The sequence below is a fragment of the Felis catus genome, chromosome A2 (genome assembly GCF_018350175.1).
Source record: "Felis catus isolate Fca126 chromosome A2, F.catus_Fca126_mat1.0, whole genome shotgun sequence".
NCBI lineage: Eukaryota > Metazoa > Chordata > Mammalia > Carnivora > Felidae > Felis > Felis catus.
The window spans coordinates 14869393-14890144 of record NC_058369.1 but is presented as its reverse complement, the minus strand read 5'-3'; the positions used below and the strand labels follow the sequence as shown (position 1 = coordinate 14890144).

Below are 20752 nucleotides of genomic sequence, written 5' to 3'. Positions count from 1 at the left end.
GAAAGAGAAAAACCTCTCATCACCTTATTTCCGAGTTTACCTTTACGGTATTTCAAACTGTGTGGAATAATACTCTCAAGGAAATGTCAAGGAGCCTATGTTAATAAATTGAGGAAGGACCAATTTCTCAGTCCCAAAATGAGCCCAATCCCAAGGTAGTAATTTGCAAATTAGAGAGAGAGTGTGTGTGCACACAAGCACAAGTGGGGGCGCAGAAGGGGCAGAGAGAGAGGAAGAGGGAGAATCCCAAGCAGGTTCCATGCCGTCAGCTCAGAGCCCAATGTGGGGCTCGATCTCAGGAGCCACGAGATCATGAGCTGAGCCGAAGTTGGATGCTTTAACCAATTGAGCCACCCAGGCGCCCCAAATTAACAGGATTTCTGATCGACACTTAAGCTCAAATACATTCTGCTTTTTCAGCTAAGTGGATGCTGTCTTAGAGGTAAAAGGTTCTTGAAGGGGCCCTTCCTGCCGCCCCGAGACATCCTGCACTTGAGCCCACTCTGTGCCCTTCCAGCACCCTCCCTGCTAGCGCCCGGCCCTTGGGGTTTTGGTCTTTGGGGGGGGAGTTAGGAGCGGCTTCTTTCTATACCCACCCCAGCCTGTCCACTTTCAAAACTGTTTCTTTGCTCTGTCCCTCTCAACAAACCAGATTCCCAGCCCAGTTACCGCCAGAGAGCAGCTTCCCGCTCAGATCCCCTCAGTTCCATCCTGTGTCTGTGTTAAACAAGAGAAGGGGCCTTGTTGGCAAATGACTGTCCCCTGTTTGGAATGACGTGACCCTGGGGGTCCTGACCCCACCTTCCAGGCCCCTTGCAACACACCCGGCAAGCGGGACACGGGGCAGAGCCCGAGGAGGCCCCAGCCGCGGAGTAGAGCTGGGGGGTGGGTTCTCTGCTCCCCTCGGGTCCCCGCCACCGTGAGGACACCACTAAAGGTCTGCCTTGCGGGTCCTTTCAGTGTTTGTAAGCGGTGTATTCGGAAGATGGACCACCACTGTCCCTGGGTCAATAACTGCGTCGGCGAGAACAACCAGAAGTACTTTGTCCTGTTTACAGTAAGTCAGCTTCCAAATCCTGCCCCACCCTCCGCCGAGCGATGGGGCGCTTTGGGCCTCCGAAAATTCCCGGCACGCAACGATGGTTTTTGCTGCTGTCCCAAATACCGCGTGGCCACGTAGACCTGCGCCTTTCTGCCAAAGCACTCCTAGCCCAGCCACGGCCTGCTCGTAGGCCCTTCGCCTGAGCGTCTAGAACACGGGCTCAAGCGGGTTGGCTCTAAGCAAGGGCCTTGTTCCCGTCCCAAGCGTCCAGTCTGAGTAGCTAAACAAGGCAGTTCTGGTGATGACAACAAGCCCTCCCGCAGCTGCCGGTGGATAGAGGATAGTGTGAGGACTAGAGCACCTACTGGCAGTCAGCACCTTGACTTTCTGAGTGAAGGGAAGCCACGGGCCCGGAGCGCCCCCGCCCACCCAGGGCCCTGGTCACGCCTGGTCACAGGCGCTCGTCCGTGCACTCCTGCTCGCCTCGGTCCCAGGCCTGGGGTGCCAGACCGGTAGGGCAATCAGCAGATGCCTCCCTGGCTCTCTCCTGGTCAACCCTCAAGTCTGACTGAGTGTTCCGGAATGGGAGGTTCTGAGGGCCCCTGCCCCGGGAGCCTGCGCGGTCAGAAGGTTCTCGCAACAATGGCGTCTGCCCCGCTTTCCTGTTTCAGATGTACATAGCTCTCATTTCGTTGCACGCCCTCGTCATGGTGGGATTCCACTTTCTGCATTGCTTTGAAGAAGACTGGACAAGTGAGTATATGCCAGGGCCCCCCTCCCTGCCCCCGGGGGCAGTGTGTGACCCAGGCGGGGCGGGCTCTCGGTTTGTCTCATGGTGCCAGGGGCCAACCCCATTTTATCAGATCAGCAGCAAGCCTACAGACTGCCCAGGGAAGGGACAGCAGAGGCCCGAACCTCTCTTCATGAAATAAAGCAGCCCCTTAAAAGTTCCACAGGTAAAGTAGTGAGGCGGACAGACCGCGTAGCCCGAGGGCGCCTGGGGGAAATGCAGACCCCCCCCCCGCCCCCCAGAAGCACGTCCCAGGGCGTGGGAGCCCTGCCTGGGAGAGGACCTTTGCTTCTGTGTCTTTAAGAAGAGGCACTTTAATCAAAAGTCATTTCCTTCCGATCTCCTGGAAATCCGTCTTGAACTTTGGGGTTGTTTTGTTTTGTTTTGTTAGTGGTTGTCTTTTAACTGCATAATTCCCAATCTACGTAAAGATCGTAGAGCAAAGCTTCCCGCTTTAGAGAAGTACCCGTCTCACAGCGCAAACACCAAGGAAGGAGCTCCAACCAGACGACCGCATAAATCCTGAGGAAAAAGTAGATGCTGAAGGAAGTCGGTGCCGTTTTGTGATTTTTAAAGGAGAATAAAAAAATAAGAGATAAGGAAAAGAATTTTAAATAGGTGCTGGAGGAATTAAGAGAGGCCACGTGCTGGGCGAGATCTCGCACACATACGGTCCTTGAGAGCAGAAACATCAGACGGGTCCCCATTTTCATTCTCCCGTCTTCCAGAAGTTTCGCTCTTCCCGCACGTACTGTCTTCTCGGCTATCTTGCTGGTCCTGTTCCGCAGAACCGGGGAGCCCGTGGGAAGCGGGGGGATCTTTAGCTCCCAGCCGGCTGCGAAGAGACTTTCCCTGCCTCTGCCCGTGGTTTGGCATCCACCGCCTTCCGCCCTCTGTGGCCCTGCCCCCTGCCCTGTCCGGCCCAGCCCCGCCTAGGGGAAGAGACCCCACGAGTCTCCGTCTGTGCGCTGCCGTGACCAAGTACCATGGACTGGGTGGCCTAAGCATTTATCTCTCACCGTCTGGAGGCTGGGAAGTCCAGGATCAAGGTGCCAGCCGGTTCAGTTCCTGGTGCGGGCTGTCTACCTGGCTTGCAGACGGCCACCTTCTCCTGTGACCTCACACGGCAGAGAGAGGAAAGCAAGCTTTCTGGTGCCTCTTATACGGGCACTAACCCCACCGTGAGGGGCCCCTACTGTCACAACCTCGTCTAACCCTCAATACCTCCCCAAGTCCCCATCTCCAAATAATATCACCTGGGGGGTGGGGCTTCCAAATACGAGTTTTGCAGGTGACACAATTCAGTCCATGTCCCCGTGTCCCCCAGTTTTCGTGACTGCTGCATTTCTGGCGCCAGCCGGAGAGGGGTGGGTCAAGCTAGTGGATAGTGGGGAGAAGAGTAGGGGCATCCACAGCATCCTGCGTAGCTGGGCAGGGCACCAGCGCGTTCCTCGGTGAGCATTCTGAATGTACATGTATCCTGCCAGGCCCTGGGGATCCAGTCCAACTCCAGATGTGGCCTTGGCGACTTGACGGTGGAGTCTGACAAGGACGTTCTATCAACCCCATCGCTCCCCCTACCCCCCGCCGTCGGGCTAACAGACACAGGCAGTGATGAGAGTGACACTCGCCATCAATGAGGCAGAACGTCTCTGTCTTCGGCTCGCAGCTGGTAGGGGCCATCTCATTAATGCCTGCCAAGAGCCAGCGTGAGCAGTGCCTTATTTCAGCGTCACCACAAGCCCGCAGGGCGGGAGAGATGCTCCCACTTAGCAGATGATGAAAGCTGGGGCTCACAGGGGCGAGCAAGTCCCCAAGCTCACACAGCTAAGAGGAGGGCCGTGACTCAAGCGCCAGCCCGGAGCGGGTTCTTCCAGCCCCGCCTGGATGACTCCAGCGCCCTGGGTCCTCCCTGCATGTGCTTGATCGTCTGCAGTCAAGGTCCGTGACCAAAGAGGCTTGGGGCACCAGTTCCTGTGGCAGCTAAGGCTAGGAGGACCGTCCCCAAAGCGGAAGCCTGAGATTGGCCGTGCATGACGGTCACCACCATCACTGCTCAGCCGTGGATGAGCGGCCTTGCATCCAGCTTGTGCAAGAAGGGAGTGTCCCCAGAAGGAGGGCATTTGAGTTGATGTTGAGAGAAGGGTCGAGCGGTAGTTCCGCGCGCCCTGGGTCTGGCTTCTGCCTCCCCCACTCCATTCGTAGTCTCCGGGGCCCACTCAGGAGGCCATGGGTGGAGGACATGCCGTGGCCCTGGGCTCTGCCGCCAGCTCCAGCCCCAGGGCAGCCCAGGTGGCTAAGGAAGGAGCAAGGACCTCCGTCCGGGGAGCACCCGCCACGTGCTCACCCTGGGCCGGTGCCGAGCTGTGCAGATGCTCTCCCGTGCATTCCTGAGCGGACCGCCGAACCAGAGCTCAGAGAGCCCCGGCCTTGTGCCCACAGTCTTTCGTTACCAGGCGCTGCTCCGAGGCTGGTTGTACCGCAGGGAGCCAGCGTCCCTTCCTCCTGGAGCCGGAGTTGTGCTGGGAAAGGCAGGCAGGAGGCAAGGGCGGGAAGAAACACGACCGCACGGTGCGCGGGACGGGGAAGACGCAGGAGCCAGAACGGAGTCTCCGTGGCGGCATCTTAGTAGCGGCTCGTGGTCGGGAGTTTCTTCCAGGATCCTCACCCTGCTGCGTCTGCCTGACCGCAGAAGCGTTGGCCTGCCCACCACCCGGCCTAGCACAGAGGCAATAAGGGAAACGTCTGGAGGCATTGTTACGTCCCGAGAGAAACGTGAGGAGATCAAGGCAGTTGGAGGAGATGTTCCTCACCCCCACCACCCATACGGTGCCCATTCCCAGGTTCGACCTCCCTTGCCCCTCCGCACCTTCCTGTGAGGGAGGCGGCAGGGTGGCTCAGAGGGGCACCGAATCCCCAGATTCCCTGAGTTCCCAAAGCCCAGGGAAGCCCGACCCTGCCAGGACCCCTCCAGCCAGGGAAACAGGCCTGAGCACCGGGGCAACAAGAAACGTGCACCACGACCCGGGGTGACAGGCCCAGGCGGCTGTCAGCGGAGGCAGGAGTCCCACAGTAGTGAGCAGTGTCAGCTGGGACCCCCACCGCCCAGTGTCTCCCCCAGGTGCCCCCGCTGAGGGAGACCTCACCGTCTCCCATAACACCTCTGCTTTTGTCTCCATTTGCGGGGGGCGCGGGGGGCGGCTTCTGAGTTAGACTTGGTTCAGACAGAGGATTCTGCTGTTGAAGACAGAGCGGTGAAACCTTGCTGCTGTACCGAGGAGGGAGCGGAGGCCTGGACGGTCAGCCTGGGCTCGGAGAGAGGTTGGGAGAGTGAACGCGCCAGGCGGCCCTCCGGTTGGACCGACCGTCTCAGTGATGCGGACGCTCCCGAGAAGGACGTTTCCCACGGGGCTTGTTTCACACCCGGCTCGGGGCCAAGCCCGGCAGCCAGGCCGCCCCCTCGTAAAACCTCGAGTCCCAGAACCACTTGAGTGATCCTCCAGATGTGCCCCTTCCGGTCACCCAGAAGCAGACAGAGGGACCGGAACGTCCAGAAAATTCACAGCCAGACCAGAACCAGACTGAGGCCGCTCCACCTGTACAGCCCACGTTGTGCTGAGGAGAGGAGGGCCTCCCTGCCTTCATGCCTCAGCCCCGGGGGCCCTTCTGGGTCCTTCCACGTGCTTGGCACCAGGATACAGACACACTGGCCGGGAAAGAGAGCGAGCAAGGAACAGGGGTTAGGAGGGGCGGGATGGGCCCCACCAGGCCAGGAGGAGCCGAGTCCCGCCGGGCCGAGCAGTGCGAGCGGGCGGGGGGGGGCAGCCCCAAGTCCCACATGCCCCTTTTCTTCCAGAGTGCAGCTCCTTCTCGCCACCCACCACGGTGATCCTCCTCATCCTGCTGTGCTTCGAGGGCCTTCTCTTCCTCATTTTCACATCAGTGATGTTTGGGACCCAGGTGCACTCCATCTGCACAGACGAAACGGTAAGCGGGCGGCCTGCCCACCAGGTCCAGCCCTGGGCTCGGGGCCTGGGCGGGGCGGGGGGGGGGGGCGCGGTGGGTGTGGTCGGCTTGCAGGCCAGACCCGGGAGCCCAATGCCCAGGGCCCAGGTGTGCAGGGTGTGCACATATGCGCACACACACACACACACACACACAGATCCCTCCTTGGGGCCGGCACGGCAGGTTGCACCAGGAATGGGACCCAGCAGCCTTGGGAAGGGTGCTCGTTGCCAAAAGACCTTCCGTCCTCCCTTGATGGTTCTGTCTTACACACTGCGCTGTGTCAGGCACTCTGCTGGGCCCGGGGACATCCTTCCCACCCGACGGCCCTAGGCCTGCAGAGAGGATGATGGACAAAGGAAGGGTGCCTTAGCTGGCACGGGCGGGGTCAATTTCCCACAGGAGGTGACTTCAGGAGCAGGTCCAGAGGGCAGAGTCAGGAATCAGCCTGCCTCAGACCCCGCCGAGCGGTGGGCAGGGGCTCTCACCTGGCCTCTAGGTACCTCTGCCTGGCCCAGCTCTGGCCCAGCTCGCCGTTTGCCTTCTCCCCACACCCCACCCCTACCTCCACCCTACCCACAGCCCCACCTCTGGGAACTTTCAGGCAGCTGGCTGGGCAGGACTGAGGCCCACTCACCCGGCGCCACGGACGACACCGCCTCCTGACTGTCCTAAGTGTCCAAAGCCTCAAGGTGGTCAATCCATTGCTGTGATGTGGGCGTTTCTTCCTTTTTCGGCTTTGGGTTCCAGACGAGGGGCCCCAGGTCGTAGGTCCCTCCCGCCACTATTCCTGCCTTCCCAAGGTCCCCCCTCAGGTGGCCAGCCTCGGTCATCTACGGGCCCTCCGGGGCGGCTCTGGGCCTGCTGACTAGTCAGCCTCAGGTGGTGGCTCATAGGAAGACACACTCCCTGCCCCTGCTGCCTAGGCCCCTCCCTGCGGGCGTGGAAAATCAGGCGTTTACCCTCCCGGCAGCCAAGGCAACATCGTTTAGATCGTGGGGGTCCCTGGCGGTGTAGAATGTGGGGGCTTGGGGGGCTCTCGGCAACTTTTTTATCCTTTATAAGAGATAGCGTCATTGTAAGAGTTTCTTTCAAAATAGTAGCCCATGGTATAGTTCCAGCTGTGTGTCCAAGCAGTAAATGCAGCCAACTTCTCTGCATAAGACCTGCAGGGACCCCAGAGGTGACCGGCCCGGCCCGCCCCCTGTTGGATGCTGCCAGGCCCCACAGGCCGTGGTGTGGGGGAGCCCGAAGGAAAGCTCACACAGCCCGGGCCCTAGTCGTTCTCCCCCTTCAGGGCCTTTCCTGAAGGGGACTGTGTTGGGAAGGAAAGGAGAAAAGAAGGAAGGGCCCCGCTTGGGAAGGGATGCCTTCCCCTCCACCTGCATCCACCCAGTCCCTGGCCAGGAATGGAGGCTTCACTTAGGCTGGCCCCTCAGGCTCCTCCCTACTCCTCCTCCTCACCAGAGACCAGGCAGCCAGCTGCTCCAGCCAGACGCTCGGCCAGGCTCCCGCCAGGCTGCTTCTCTCCAGTTCCGCCCTCAGGCCCTGCCTGCTCACCAGCTCCATGGGAAGGGGGGAGAAGGGAGGGAACTCTTCCTCCCCAGCCTACTCTCCCCGGGAGACTTTGGGGGGGGGGGATAGCTCTGGACAACCACCAGGTGGCCCCTGGCCCCACTTCTTCCCAAGGGAGCACTAGGAAGCCGTTTGCCGTGCCTGGGGCTGGCTGTCTGTCCAGGCAGCCCCTCTAACCTTTACTAATCCCTTTCCTTCCTCCTCTGTGGTGGCTTCTCCCCTCCCCCGCCACGGTCTCTTACTCCCGGTGGACCTTCTCAGGTCTGCCTTGCCAGCGCCGCTAAGCAGGGTGGCTTCTTGACCTCCCAGACTGGCAAGACTCACAGCGCCAGAGTGGTCATTGATTTGTTTGTTTCTTTCTTCCTTTCTTTTTTTTTTTTTTTTTTTTGTCTGCAAAGTGGTCATAGTGGCATCAAACTTGAACCTAGCCCAAATGAAAGGCCAGCAACGGCTCTCACGATCGCGAGCCCCTGCCCGCTCCGAGGCTTGTGGCACCAAAGCCTTCTCCGTGCTCCCACACACCGCCGGGCCCGGCACCAGGCCGGAAGCGCCCCTGCAGAACCTGGGCCACGTAGATGTGCGCCTTCCCTTAGCAAAACACACCGGAAGGGCATGACCAGAAATGCTGGCCTAGCGGCCCACAGGCCTGGGCGTGAGTTTGCCCGTGAGTTTGCCCGTTTTCCCCTCCCTGCCTGGAGGGGCTTGTAGACTAGGTGCCCATGCCCCACCCCCCACAAAAAGCGTGATTTTTTGTTGTTGTTGTTCCCTTTAACACCTTTTATGAGCGAAAGGGAAGAAAAGCCGTAGCATGCAGATAGCTTTATGGCTTTCAAAGGAAGCATTGACTCCATTCACCTCAGGCTAATGGACGTCCCTCCCCAAAAACCACAGCAATAAAGTGCTTGACTGAAAGTATGATTGTTCTTGTTTTCAGGGAATAGAACAATTGAAAAAGGAAGAGAGAAGATGGGCTAAAAAAACAAAATGGATGAACATGAAAGCCGTTTTTGGCCACCCCTTCTCTCTAGGCTGGGCCAGCCCCTTTGCCACGCCAGACCAAGGGAAGGCAGACCCATACCAGTATGTGGTCTGAAGGACCCTGACCAGCACTGCCCCTCAGACACAAACCACATCACAGCACTACCGTCCCATCCGTCCTCATGAATGTTTAAATCGAAAAAGCAAAACAACTATTCTCAAACTTTTTTTTCGTTTTTTTTTTTTTTTACATCTCAAGTAAAATGGCTGAGCATTGCAGAGAAAAAAAAAAAATGTCCCCATGTTTTATTTTTAAAAGATCATCCTTTCTATTTTTTGGTGACCGAAGCTGCTCTTCCCCCCCCCCCCACTTTTTTTAAATCACTTCTCTGGCCTTTGGTTTCCTCTCTGCTGTCTGTCTGGCATGACTAACGTGGAGGGTGCTGTCTCCGGGCCAAGCCCACCTCTACTAACTGAGTGAGACTTAACACCGGTACGCGGATGGACCGGCCCGGACGCCCAGTTGGGGATGCGTAGGAGAGGCAGGAAGGCCATGACCTCCCACTGCCCAGGAGGCGGTGGCAGGCACCCCGATGGGACTTAAAACCTCACCGAAGACACCAAAAGAGGGGCAGGATCAGGGCTGGAGCCCTAAGACGGGCCCTGGACACGGCGGCCTCATCCCCCACGTGGACACGGTTTGCCTCCTCGCACGCCATGGGATTGGGGTGCTTAGAGTGACTTTTGGGGGGAGGGTGGTGGGATCAAAGGGGTCTCATTTGTATTCTGAATCACCAATTATATTCCCGCTGATTATTTGGACGAATGTGAAAGACAGAAGTTTTTCCAGTTCAAAATGCCTTACACAGTCAAAAGGAGAAAAAAAAAAACCACGCGATTTCAGGTTTCCTTTGTCTGATTACTCTTAGCACCCGCCCTCTCCCCTGTCCTAGCAAGGTGTCAGTTAAGCGGCAATAATGCTGAGTGACAGAGTGACACAGCACAGTCCCCAAGCGCCCAGCCCCGCCGTCAACCAACCCCCTCCCCCGAACCCATTTTGTAAATCGCTAAAGTGGGCTCCCCTTCTGATATTTTAGACACATAAATGTACACGTACCCACGTCTTCTCTATATTTTAACCTGGGAGGCTGTCTTCCTGGCCTGGGGCTGCCCACGATGCGGGGGCGACATTACAGCCCCCAGACTTTTGAAAGCTGGCAGACGGCCACCCCTGCTCCCCGGAATCATCAATCGGCTGGCACCGGGGACTGAGGTGCGTTTCCACCTGGAGGCACTTCCTGTGTGAAACCCCATTTAAAAGAGGAAGGCCTGAAGATAGCGGGGAGATGAGACGGGAACGGGGAGTGCCCGCCGCAAATGCAGAAATCACTGACATCTGAGCGCTGCCCATCTGTGAATCCGTACACGTGGATTGGGTTTTTTGGTTTTTTTTGTTTTTTTGTTTTTTTTTTTTTTACGTGATCACCACGAAGCTCCTTTTTTAGCTTGTGCTTGGGGAGGGGCGGGGGTAAGGGTTATTAAGCCCAATCAGGATAGGGAGGAAATTCCTCTAGCCTATGTGATTTTCCATGAACAGTAAGTGGAGCGTGCTGCCTCTCTTCGATTCTGTCCGTGCTTCCACATGGAAACAAAAATGCAATAAAATTTTTCCAAAACCTGTTCTCCTTGAGCCGTGCTCTCTCACCTTGTTCCCTTCCGGGAGAGCCCTGGCGGGGCCTTCGTTCCATTGCTCTTAAAGGATCTTTATCTCTGCTGCTCTTGAGCGAGGTTTCGGCCGTGTTGTTTTTAAAGGACGCTAGGCACCCCGCTCTTGACCAAGCCTGCCCCTGGGCCTTAGCTCTGGCTTTCGGCAGCCTGAATCCCTCACATGTTCCTGGGCTACAGAAGTCTTCAAGTCTGCAGACTTTGCTTAGTCCCACGCGTGGGGAAGAGGCGCGTCGGCTGCTGCCCACCCAGCAGAAAGCAGAGTCGGGCCAGGGGAAGTCGCTGAAAACCTCCACGGACAGTGCCAGTGCTTCGAGGAGTTCCTCATCCCCCGTCCCACGTGAGCCGCGACCCTTCCCCAAGCCAGTCAACTCTGCCTTGACTCTCCTATGCACTTGATATTTGCTAGAAGTCAGGGCTGAGATCTGAAGCGGGTTGGGTTTTTATTTTCAGCAGTTTTAAAAAAAAATTTTTTTTCTTAATATTTATTTGAGAGAGAGAGGAGCATGAGTAGGGGAGGGGCAGAGTGCGACAGACACGGAATCCAGAGCAGGCTCCAGACTCTGAGCTGTCAGCACAGAGCCTGACGTGGAGCTCGAACCCACGGGCTGGGAGATCGTGACCTGAGCCGAAGTAGGATGCTTAACCGACTGAACCACCCAGGCGCCCCTGAAGTGGTTTTTTTTAATGCTCTGTTTAAATCTCATTTATAGCATTTGTTTCCTACAGGCTTTTTTCCCTTCCTTCCTTCCTTCCTAACAGTTCCCTGAAGTGTGTGAAGAAGTGTCTCTGACCTGCTCCCTCCCCTCAGGGATCCATCCCGTGGGAGGTATTGCTGCCTTTCTGGTCCTCCCTGCTGGGGGTATATTTTTTAAGTATTTGGTTGCCCTCCTAACACTCCATCTTCAAGGCTTTTTTTCTTTTTTAAGTGACCCAGGTTGGTTCTTTTCCCCATGGAATTTCTAAGGAATGCAGCAGATAGTGCTGAAAATGTATTGATTTTTTTTTTTTGAGTCCTAAAAATAGAAATTCATCCTTTAAACCTGAGCCTAGTATGCATATCCTCCCCAGAGAAAAAGGCTGCTTTTGACAGCCTTTTCCCGTATGATTCTACCTCTGGGCTTTGACGAGCCCTTGGGCTGAAAGAAGGAATGTTCCCAGGCTCTTCAGCCAGAGGGATATGCTGCTCTCAGCAGATAGGAATATCCCAAGACTCCCGGTGGATTTCCTAGTTCACGTTCATGGAGATGGAAGACAGTTTCCCGGGAGTTATTAACTAGGGAACGAACGTGGCTGTTGTTGGGAGTAGAGTGACTGGTCCGCAGCCTGGCGTCCGCACAGGAAGAAGCGATCCCCGCCGAGCTCTCGGCATTCCCAGACGGCTGAGGACACAGGACGTGTCTCCCCACAAAGGCGGCCCAGCTTTTGGCCCTGACGGCGCTGGACGGCACGCACTTGCGAAATGGGTCTGTAGCAGCCGTGGTCTTTCGGAGTGGGGGCCCTGGAGAGTGGCCGGGAAAAACCAAGGAAGGTGAGGCGGCCGGCTGGATTGGGTGACTCCCTCCCCCCTGTGACCTCAGGTTTGTGCCCACAGCAACCGGACTGACCGTGCAAGAGGCCTGCGTCCGGGCAGATCTCTGCCTACGTGCCCGGGCTGGGTGAGCTTGTGCCCACGAAGTGAGCTTGGGCAGCCGTGCGTGTGTCACATCCCCTGCTAGTCACACCGTCTCGTCTCTGGAACACTTTATCTTGGAAGAACCAAAAGTCAGGCACCCGGAATCACCAGTTCTTGCTCATTCTGGCTCGGCCGCTGAGAAAGTTACGACCCCCCTTCCTGTTGCAGGGATCTTTCCGATGAGGGAAGTTAAGAAATGTTTATTAACCACCCGTGTGACGTGAGCATCCCTCAGAAACTTCGGACTTCAGGAGCCCACCTTGGGCTCTCCCAGCCAGGCTGACGGGCTTTTAGCTTCTCTCATCTCACGGCTTGTGGTGCATCGGCCAGACGGGTGAGCCAGCCAGTGGAGCCGGGGGGTCTCAACATAGAGGGCGCCCTTAAATACCAAAGAAATGTGAAGAGAGGAAGATTTTGCCAGAATCCTTCTCAAGAATCTTCCTGCTGGCGGTGCCCCGAGGCAGTGCTGGTCTGGTCCCCAGACCAGCAGCATCCGCATCACCTAAGAACTTGTTAGAAATGCCCATGCTGAGGCCCCAGCCCAGACCCTACCCAGTCGGAAACTCTCGGGGCCGGGCCCAGCGATCTGGATTTCACAAGCCCTCCACGTGACTGGGACACACGCTCAAGACTGAGAGTCCACTTGGGGCGCGCGGGGGTCACCCCTGAGTTGGTCGGCCCCTGGTGCCTGCCGACGATACGGTCCCATGTGATGCTGGGTGGGGCGTGCTGACCGGAAGCCCCTCTCCCCTCACGACCCACAGCCTCCCCAACCAATGAATGCTGAGCAGACGGGAAAAGTCTCTCTTGGAAGGGGAGCCAGGCTAGTAGTCTGTCCAGCGGCCTTTCCGCACATGTCATCTGTCCGACTGGGTTCTGCTCCAAGGGGTCCACAGGATAGAAGGACTTCACGGTGACACGGAAACAGGCCGCTGGCCACTGTACTCTCCCCAGCCCCAGACCTCATTGGTGACCAAGAAAGTCATTGGTGACCTGACCATCGTGAGTACTCTAGCAAATCCGAGTGGCCGCTGGGGGAAGGCACATGGTCTCCCAGGGATGTGAGGATGCCCCACATTTCTGCTGCTGTAGTGTAGTCCGGTCACCACGTCCTTCCTGTGTGACTTTGGGCACTTACGCCTCCATCTCTTCTGTGAAACCGGGGAGCTTGTCCAAATCGCAAGGTTGCGGTGAGGATTACATGAGGGTCGTGAATGTCAGCGTGACGATGGCTTTCGTAGATGTTGGCTCCGTTAGACCTCTGCTGTTTCAAAGCGCGCTCACAACTGTTGGTGATCTGTGAGATGGGTTCACTGGGGTTCGCCACGGCAGTTTTTAAAAAAATAAACATAAAAATGCATTACAGTTGTAGAATACGTGTGGTTTCGTGAAGCTTTGCGGGGGGCGGCGCCGGGCCGCACAGAAAAGCATCACGTGTTGTGGGTCGCCGTCGAAAGATGTGAACCACAGATGCGGCGAGAGTGATCGGACCGTCTGACGAGGAGGGCGCGAGGCACGGGCAGCAGCGGCTCCGACTTTCTCCATCCGATGATGTGGGGAGCAGGGGGACAATGAGCTTTTGCTCTGTGGGCCTCAGTTGAGTCTTTACTTCCTCAGTTGAGTCTCTGCCTTCCTTGGGAGCCTTAGTCCTGGTACATTCAATGTGGGACCTCGGTGGGTTTGCTTGCAGATGACAGTTCACGTGTCTTCCTGGCCGAGGGGGCCCAAAAGCCCCCAGTCACACACTCCCTCCTAGACATGCTGGCTTTAGCCGTTGCCCCAGAACCAGGAATCGACCATTCTTGTCTGCTTGAGCCTGAAGTGGGTATTACTGTCGCCTCTGCGGACCTCCAGCTTAAGAACTCTGCCTTCGGGACGCCCCGAAACCCACACAAAACTCAAAATCGAGTCCTACCGGGAAAAAGAAACCCCATTGGCCCCTCCTGAGCCAGACCCTCGGGCCTCATTGTAGGCATCAGATTTGTTTGGAATATTTGCTTCTGTCCAGACTCAGGACTGACACACCTGGATGTCGGGAACTTTATCTGGTGGACAGGCCGGGCGCTGGGTGGAATTTGTTTTACGAGCTTGGGGAAGAGATTGTTCGCCTGGGAACACACGGCTGGAACGGAACATAGTAATCCCGCTGGGCTCTCTTGCTTCATTTTCCTCTGTGGCTTTGCTCTGCCTTTGCGGTCAGCACGGGGAGAGTGAGAATTTGTAGTAGGATTGAAAACGCGTTGGGCAGAAGGAAGACGCTGGTTCTCGCCACGGCTCTGACGACCAGGACAAGCTTCGGCCGCTGTAAGGGCCTCTCAGAAACCCCTGGTTTTCCATCTGCCAAGTGTCAATACCAACGCCCACGTCCCCTCAGGGCGGTTGTAAGGATCCACAGTCGCGGCTTGGAGTGAGCCCAGTCAGTGTGGATACATACGGTGCATCTGTCATTTCCGGGTGTCCCCTCTGTAGCCTGGCCTGCCTCATGATGATGCCTCAGCTTCCCTGACGTCATACTTAAAATGCCTCTCTTGACCGGCTGCAAAGGATGGCAAAGTGGTGCAGTCATTTGGTGACCCAAAGCAGGTCACCCTCGGTTGGCCATTGCTGCTTGTGCTGAATAAGGAGGCGTGGAGAGGGGCCAGTCCGTGAGCTGCACCACATCAGGTGCTCGTGACCGAAGGGAGGCCCCCTCAAAGGTTGTCAGCAGGGTCCGTGTCCTGAAATAGCTGTTCTGCTCTGATTGTAAAAGCAACACCTGCTCGTCGGTGAAACCTTGGAACGTGTGGAGAGTCCACAGAAAGAAATACAAACCATCTCACATCCCGTCCCCAAAGGCCCCATGATGTCCTGTGCAACTAACTTCTTTGTTCCCTTGTTAACCACGTGGACAGGATTTTCCAGTGCGACATGAAGCTGTATTAGCCCCATTTTCCATGGCTGACTTAGCCATCGCTATTGGACGTGTTGGCTGTTTGCAGCTTTTCACGCTGTTACTCAGTACTCGAGACTGTTGCTCACGTCTGTGCGTCTCAGGTTTTTTTAAACTTTTTATTGTGAAAGAATTTCAGACTTACAAAAAAAAGGGGAAAACATAGCTCAAAGAGCTCCCCAGAACCCCTTCCGTCAGTTTTTCCAAATGTAAACATTTCATATAACCATGATACAAATGCAGGAACCTGGAAACGCATTGATATCATTAACTGATCTATATGCTTTATTCAGATTTCTCCAGGTGCCCCACTGAGACCCTTGTCTGTCCCAGGAGGCCACAGTTCATCCCTTGTCATGCTCTAGTCCAATCCGTGACATTCCTCAGGCTTTGTCTTTCGTGAACTTGACCCCCCTTTTTAATTTTTTTTTATTAAAAAATATTTTTAATGTTTATTTTTGAGAGCGAGCGTGCATGCATGAGAGGGGGACAGAGTCTCCAAAGCGGGCTCCGTGCTGACAGCAGAGAGCTCAATGCAGGGCTCAGACTCACGAACCATGAGATCATGACATGACCTGAGCCAAAGTCAGACAACTGAACCACCCAGGCGTCCCGAACCCTTTTTAAAAAATGTTTATTTATTTGGAGGGGTGGCACAGAGAGAGAAAGAGGAAAGAATCCCAAGCAGCCTCCCGCGGTCAGCACAAAGCTCCATCTCATGAACCGTAAGCCAAAATCAAGAGTCAGACCCTTGGGGGGCCTGGGTGGCTCAGTCGGTTAAGCGTCCGACTTCAGCCAGGTCACGATCTCGCAGTCCGTGAGTTCGAGCCCCGCGTCGGGCTCTGGGCTGATGGCTCAGAGCCTGGAGCCTGCTTCCAATTCTGTGTCTCCCTCTCTCTCTTCCCCTGCCCCGTTCATGCTCTGTCTCTCTCTGTCTCAAAAATAAATTTTAAAAATGTTAAAAAAAAAAAAAAAGAGTCGGACCCTTGGCCGACTGAGCCACCCAGGCGCCCTGTGACCCCTTTTTGTCAATTGAGGTGAAATTCACATAACATAAAATCAACCAATTTCGTGTGTGCAATTCAGTGGCATTTGGCACAGACCTACTTCTGTACACAGTCACCACTCTTTCTGGTTCCAAAGCATTTCCATCAGACTTCGACCCTTTTGAAGGTTGGAGGTCACGTATTTGGTAGAATAGCCTTCAGTTTGCATTTGTCTGATGTTTTCTTGCAATTAGGTCAAGCTTGTGCATTTTGGGCAGGGCGACCGGGGCGAGGTCCCGGGTGTGTCTCGTCCTGAGGCGTATGATGTTGACACATCTCAGTGATGTTAACTTCGATTTGGGTAAGGTGATACCCGCAAAACATTCCCTCACTGTAAAGTTACTGGTCCGCCCTTTGTAATTAGCAGCTTACGAGCAGATTCTTTAAACTACAGTTTTTTCCAAAAGCCAAGACACTGAAATCTGTGAGATGGGGTGGGAAGAGAGAGTGCTGGAGGAGAACTGGCCCGCAGGATGGGGCAGAGCTCAGTCTATGCGTGCCTCAGTTTCTCTTTCCACATAACAGAAGGGATCATTCCGGTTATGTGAGGCTCTTGTGTGGAGAGGAGGAGGAAACCTAGAACGAGGTACTCAGGGATCATTCCGAGGTGGAATGAGTCGTGTGAATGAGCAGGGCCCGTGCCCGGCAAACCCGCAGCACATTCCCTGGGTTTCCGGAAGGGACGGAGAAGGCAGAGGCCCCCGTGCTAACGGTGGGGCTAAAGGCCTTTGTGGAGGGTGCTGTGGCCTGAAGAGCTGGCCTGGCTGTGCCTTTAACTCCTGTGGGCTTTCCCCCTTACCCGACACCCTCTTTCTGTGGCCTGGCAGCTGAGTCGCCGCCGACGCCCAGAGGCAGGTGAGTGGGCAGCTTGGGAGCAGCGGCAGGGCGTGTCTGCGCATGAGTGGGGCCCGACGCCGGCCCGGGCCTCCCCACGGCGGCCCCGCGCGCCCCCGGCTGCCCGCCGCATGTTGGCATTAGCTATGCACACCCCCGCTTCCTCAGCCCCAGCGTTGTGTGTACCTGTGCCCTGCCCTTTCCGCCTGCATCCCTTCTTCGTGCTAAGTCGGCTGCACCTGCTGGGGGGGGGTGGGGCGCGGCCCAGAATCCCCAGGGAGGGGTCGTCTCTCTAGGGCTCTCAGGGCAGATGCGACGTCACTCCTTGGCCCTGGACCCCTGGGCGGCCTGGACTGACTTAAGGAGGCTGGGCGGCCCCCCAGCACCTGTGGGAGGAAAGGACAGAGGCCTGGGGTGGGGGGGTGGGGGACACGGGCCAGCTCCCCAGGAAGGCCCTGCTTGCTGTGCCGCTCTCCACTGCTCTCCGCCCGCACCCCATCGGCCCCTAGGGCCCCACAGCCCTGACCTGGCCCCGGCAGTCCGTGTCCCGCCGGCCCCCTCGCCCACGCCCTGGGCCTCCGTGCTCTGCCGTGCCGGGGCTGGGGGTGAGCTTGAGGGCGCAAGGCCCGCACCACGCTGACCCTCTTTGTCCCGTTGTCCCTCCAGGGCATCGAGCGCCTCAAACGAAAGCACCAGCCCAGGGAGCGCAGGGCCAGCTGGAAGTCGGTAAAGGAGACCTTTGGTGGGGACTTCTCCCCGAACTGGTTCAACCCCTTCTCCCGACCGTGCGACCCAGAGCCTCTCAGTGACAGGGACTGGGTGCGGCAGGTGGCCTCGCTGTCCGACATGGGCAACACGGAGACGACAGAGGAGCAGTCGGAGGAGAGGAAGGATGAGGACTCTGTGGAGGTGATAGATGAGTGAAGCTGCCGTGGAGGGAGGGCCGGACACTGAGAAGCCGCTGGCGCCCCCGGCTGCGGGTGTCACGGCCACGGCGTGTCGTGATGCGCCACCCTGCACCCCTGCACCCCACCGCTCCCTGCGGACCCCTCGCTGTCATCGCCAGCCCCTGTGCCCCCTCCTATCTCCCCAGGCCGGGGGGGGGGGTGGTGGTGGCTGGGGGTGACAGGGGGACGAGAGACTCTGAGGGTCCATCTAAGAAGAGTCTGCCCAGAGCGGGATTGTCTGTTCTTCCAGAGGGTCCTTTGTGACCGGCACGGCCCGGCCAGCAAAGGACGCTCTAAACTGGGCAGCCCAGGGGCAGGGAGGAACTTGCCTTTGGATTTTCCTGGGATGTCTGTCTCCTCTTGGGAAGGTTGGCGCCCCGGCTCCTGACTTTTGAGAACAAAGGCCATGATGTTATGACGGGACAGGGCAGGGCTGGCCTCGGGGCCTGGGGTAGACACTGACACCAGGAGAGACCAGCCTCGAAAGTTTGCAGAGGCCCAGCTGCTCCCAGAAAGGCTTCCCTGAGCCTGTCCACACAGAAGAAGGGCAGGGCTGCCACAGCAGCTGGCACAGGCCAGGCTGGGTCTGAGGAGGGCCCCATGCCCCCTACTGGGCTGCGCACACACACGTACGTGCGACACGTGCCCGGGGTTGGAAACGTGGGTTCTGACCGTAACTGTGTCGGGACAGTGGCACCAAAACTCAGCTCCCTTTCCATCCCAAAGACACTAGAATCGTCACTGAGCCGGGCGGCTTGGAGCCACCCTGCCTTGTGGCTACAGGTCTGTCCATTCACAGACAGGGACGGGGGAGAGGACCTATTCAGAGCTGCTGGGGACTCTCTGACCGCCCCCCTGAGAGCTTAATTAACTTTCCCTCTGGAGGGAGTCTAACAACCCAGTTGTGCAGAACTGACCAGAAATCTGGCCCCTGTGTTTTAGGCCACGTCTCCTAAGATAGGGTCCAACTTGTCTCTCTGAAGGGTGGGTGGTGGCCAGGGCCTGCAGATGGATGAACCGGGAAGACCAGACAGACGCACAGACTCACGAGCACACACACACACACGCGCGCACACACACACACCGCACTTTGCCAGGATGAGCCTGGACCCCGGCCACTCCGTGTGAAGCCTGAAGTGTTCGTGGCCATCACTGAAGGCCATGGCAGGGGTCCTGAGGCTCTGAGACCCCATTCCAACAGGTGGCGAAGAGGCGTCTTCCACACAAAGTCCTACCGAAGGGTTCGGGTCTCAGTCTGGTGTTAAGACTGGATTCACCACCCCACTTCCCCTAAGTAAACCTTGGTTCTCTCTGGCCCGTCGTCCCAGGGTCAGCGGGCACCAGCATGGGAGGAGGGCTCAGGCACCGAGGCACAGCCTGCCCGTGCCAGGTCTCTGTCCCGGGCTCCAGGCAGAAGAGCAGGAGCCCCCCCACCGCCCCCAGAGGGCCTATAGCCCCAGTTAAGTGGGGAAGAAGGTCAGAGTTTGGAGGCACAGCCCAGGTCGCTTAGGAAGGAAGCTTGTGGGAACCGTAGGAAAGAGGAGGGCCAGGCAGCGGCCTAGTTCTCAGGTAGCAACTGTGAAGGGCAGTGACTCTTGTCACAGAGAGACCCCCTGTCTGCAGTTAATGACCTACCAGGCCCCAAGGCTAACTGCTCAGAGGGGCTGGTGTTCACATAGCCACCTGTCTTAATCTCAGCTCAGAGCCCTTGGAAGACGTCCCGTGAGGGGGGTGATGGCAGGGCTCTCGCAGTGACAGAGCAACCGGAAAGGCCCGGACCTCCCACACCCAGGCTGTAGCCCTATCCTCTTGGTCCACATCAGCTTTAATATTTATTAATGACGACGTCAGGAGCCCTGGTCAGCTCCGAAGGCCGTTACCTCGCACTCTGGGCAGGCCACGGCCACTTGCCACTTTGGGAGAGCCGTTCTAAGGTCGCAAGAGGCCTGCCGTTTGCTGTCCTAGCCCGGAAGGCAGGCAGACTGCATACCAAAGACTCCACACTGCGGCATCACCCCTGGAAGGCAGTTAGAATAAGGGAAGAGGGTTCCCCGGTCGCTGCTGGCAGGCCCGTGCTCAGAGGGGTGTTGAAGCGCCTGCTCGGGGCCATTGGCCTGAAAGCAGAGGCACCCGGCAACCCCAAAGCCAGTTCTGTCTCTGGCTGTGGGAGACATGTCACCTGCGGTCAGACTGGCCTCCCCAACGCGTGAGCTCCTCTCGTGCTGGCCCTCGGCCACGGCAGAGCCCGTTCTGGGGGCACAGACGCGTCCGACCCTGAGCTCCCCCCACACCACTGACAGGCGGCCTGCCCTCCTTGGCGGCTGTCGACAGCATAACGCTGTGCTTGCCTCAAACTAACGGGATCGTAACTTGTCCACACATGACGAGGACCACGGGGAGGGAGGCTGGGCGCAAGCTTCCACCTCGTGCTCTGGAATAAAAAGCTCTTTGCTCGACCTTGGTGGCTGGAGTCTCCTGTCTTCGGCAGAAGATCCCGGTCAAGATCTCTGGGCAGTGTCCTCCCTCTTAGGGCAGCTTGAGAGCACCTCTAAGGAGGTCCCTTTTCTCCATTCCCAGTGTGGGACACAAGTGAATGTCACACACAGGCACCAAGTGATGCATGGAGAATTACTACTCAGATCTCTCTGGGTCATCTCCTGGGTGGCACTTCCAGCAGAAGGAAAACTTACCTTTCTTTCTTTCTTTCTTTTTTTATTATTTTTATTATTTTTTTAATGTTTATTCATTTTTGAGAGAGAGACCAGGGGAGGAGCAGAGAGAGAGAGACACAGGATCCGAAGTGAGTCCCGTACTGGCAGCAGAAAGCCTGATGTGGGGCTCGAACCATGAGATCATGACCTGAGCCAAAGTTGGACGCTCAACCAACTCAGGCACCCAGGCGCCCAGGAAAAGTTACCTTTCATGCATTTATCGAACTACTGTATGCCACAGAAGTGGGCATTTGGGGCAAGAGTGCCCAAGGTTGAGGGGTTTTGACTTTAGAAGCCAGGCCACTGCCCCTGAATGTCATGCAGATTACACACTAAAAGACACTCATTCAACACATGACTCTGCCAGAATGTGTCTGATAGGGTTACAGCCTCTGAGAGAGGGGCGGGGTGTCCTGAATAAGGCTCAATAAAGAAGCCCGACCAGGGAGACTGAGGGGCTCAGTCGATTGAGCGTCCCACTCAGCTCAGGTCATG

At 57.1% G+C, this 20752-nt stretch overlaps 1 protein-coding gene across 7 annotated transcripts in view; it reads left to right on the top strand.

Annotated features, from left to right (window-relative positions):
- The window catches only part of ZDHHC3 (zinc finger DHHC-type palmitoyltransferase 3), a 59902-nt gene extending 39900 nt beyond the window's left edge, over positions 1–20002 (top strand). For 2 of the 7 annotated variants that reach the window (XM_045049035.1, XM_045049037.1), the window contains 4 exons: positions 961–1057; positions 1714–1795; positions 5689–5819; positions 8347–10072. In XM_045049035.1, the coding sequence (XP_044904970.1) occupies positions 961–1057; positions 1714–1795; positions 5689–5819; positions 8347–8505 (469 nt within the window). In that variant the 3' untranslated portion in view covers positions 8506–10072. Of the gene's footprint in view, positions 1–960; positions 1058–1713; positions 1796–1905; positions 1999–5688; positions 5820–6441; positions 6816–8346; positions 10073–17265 lie in introns of those variants that run through there. The other 5 variants (XM_019820386.3, XM_019820393.3, XM_019820369.3 and 2 more) reach the window with 5 other exon arrangements.
- The last annotated feature ends 750 nt before the right edge of the window (positions 20003–20752 follow it).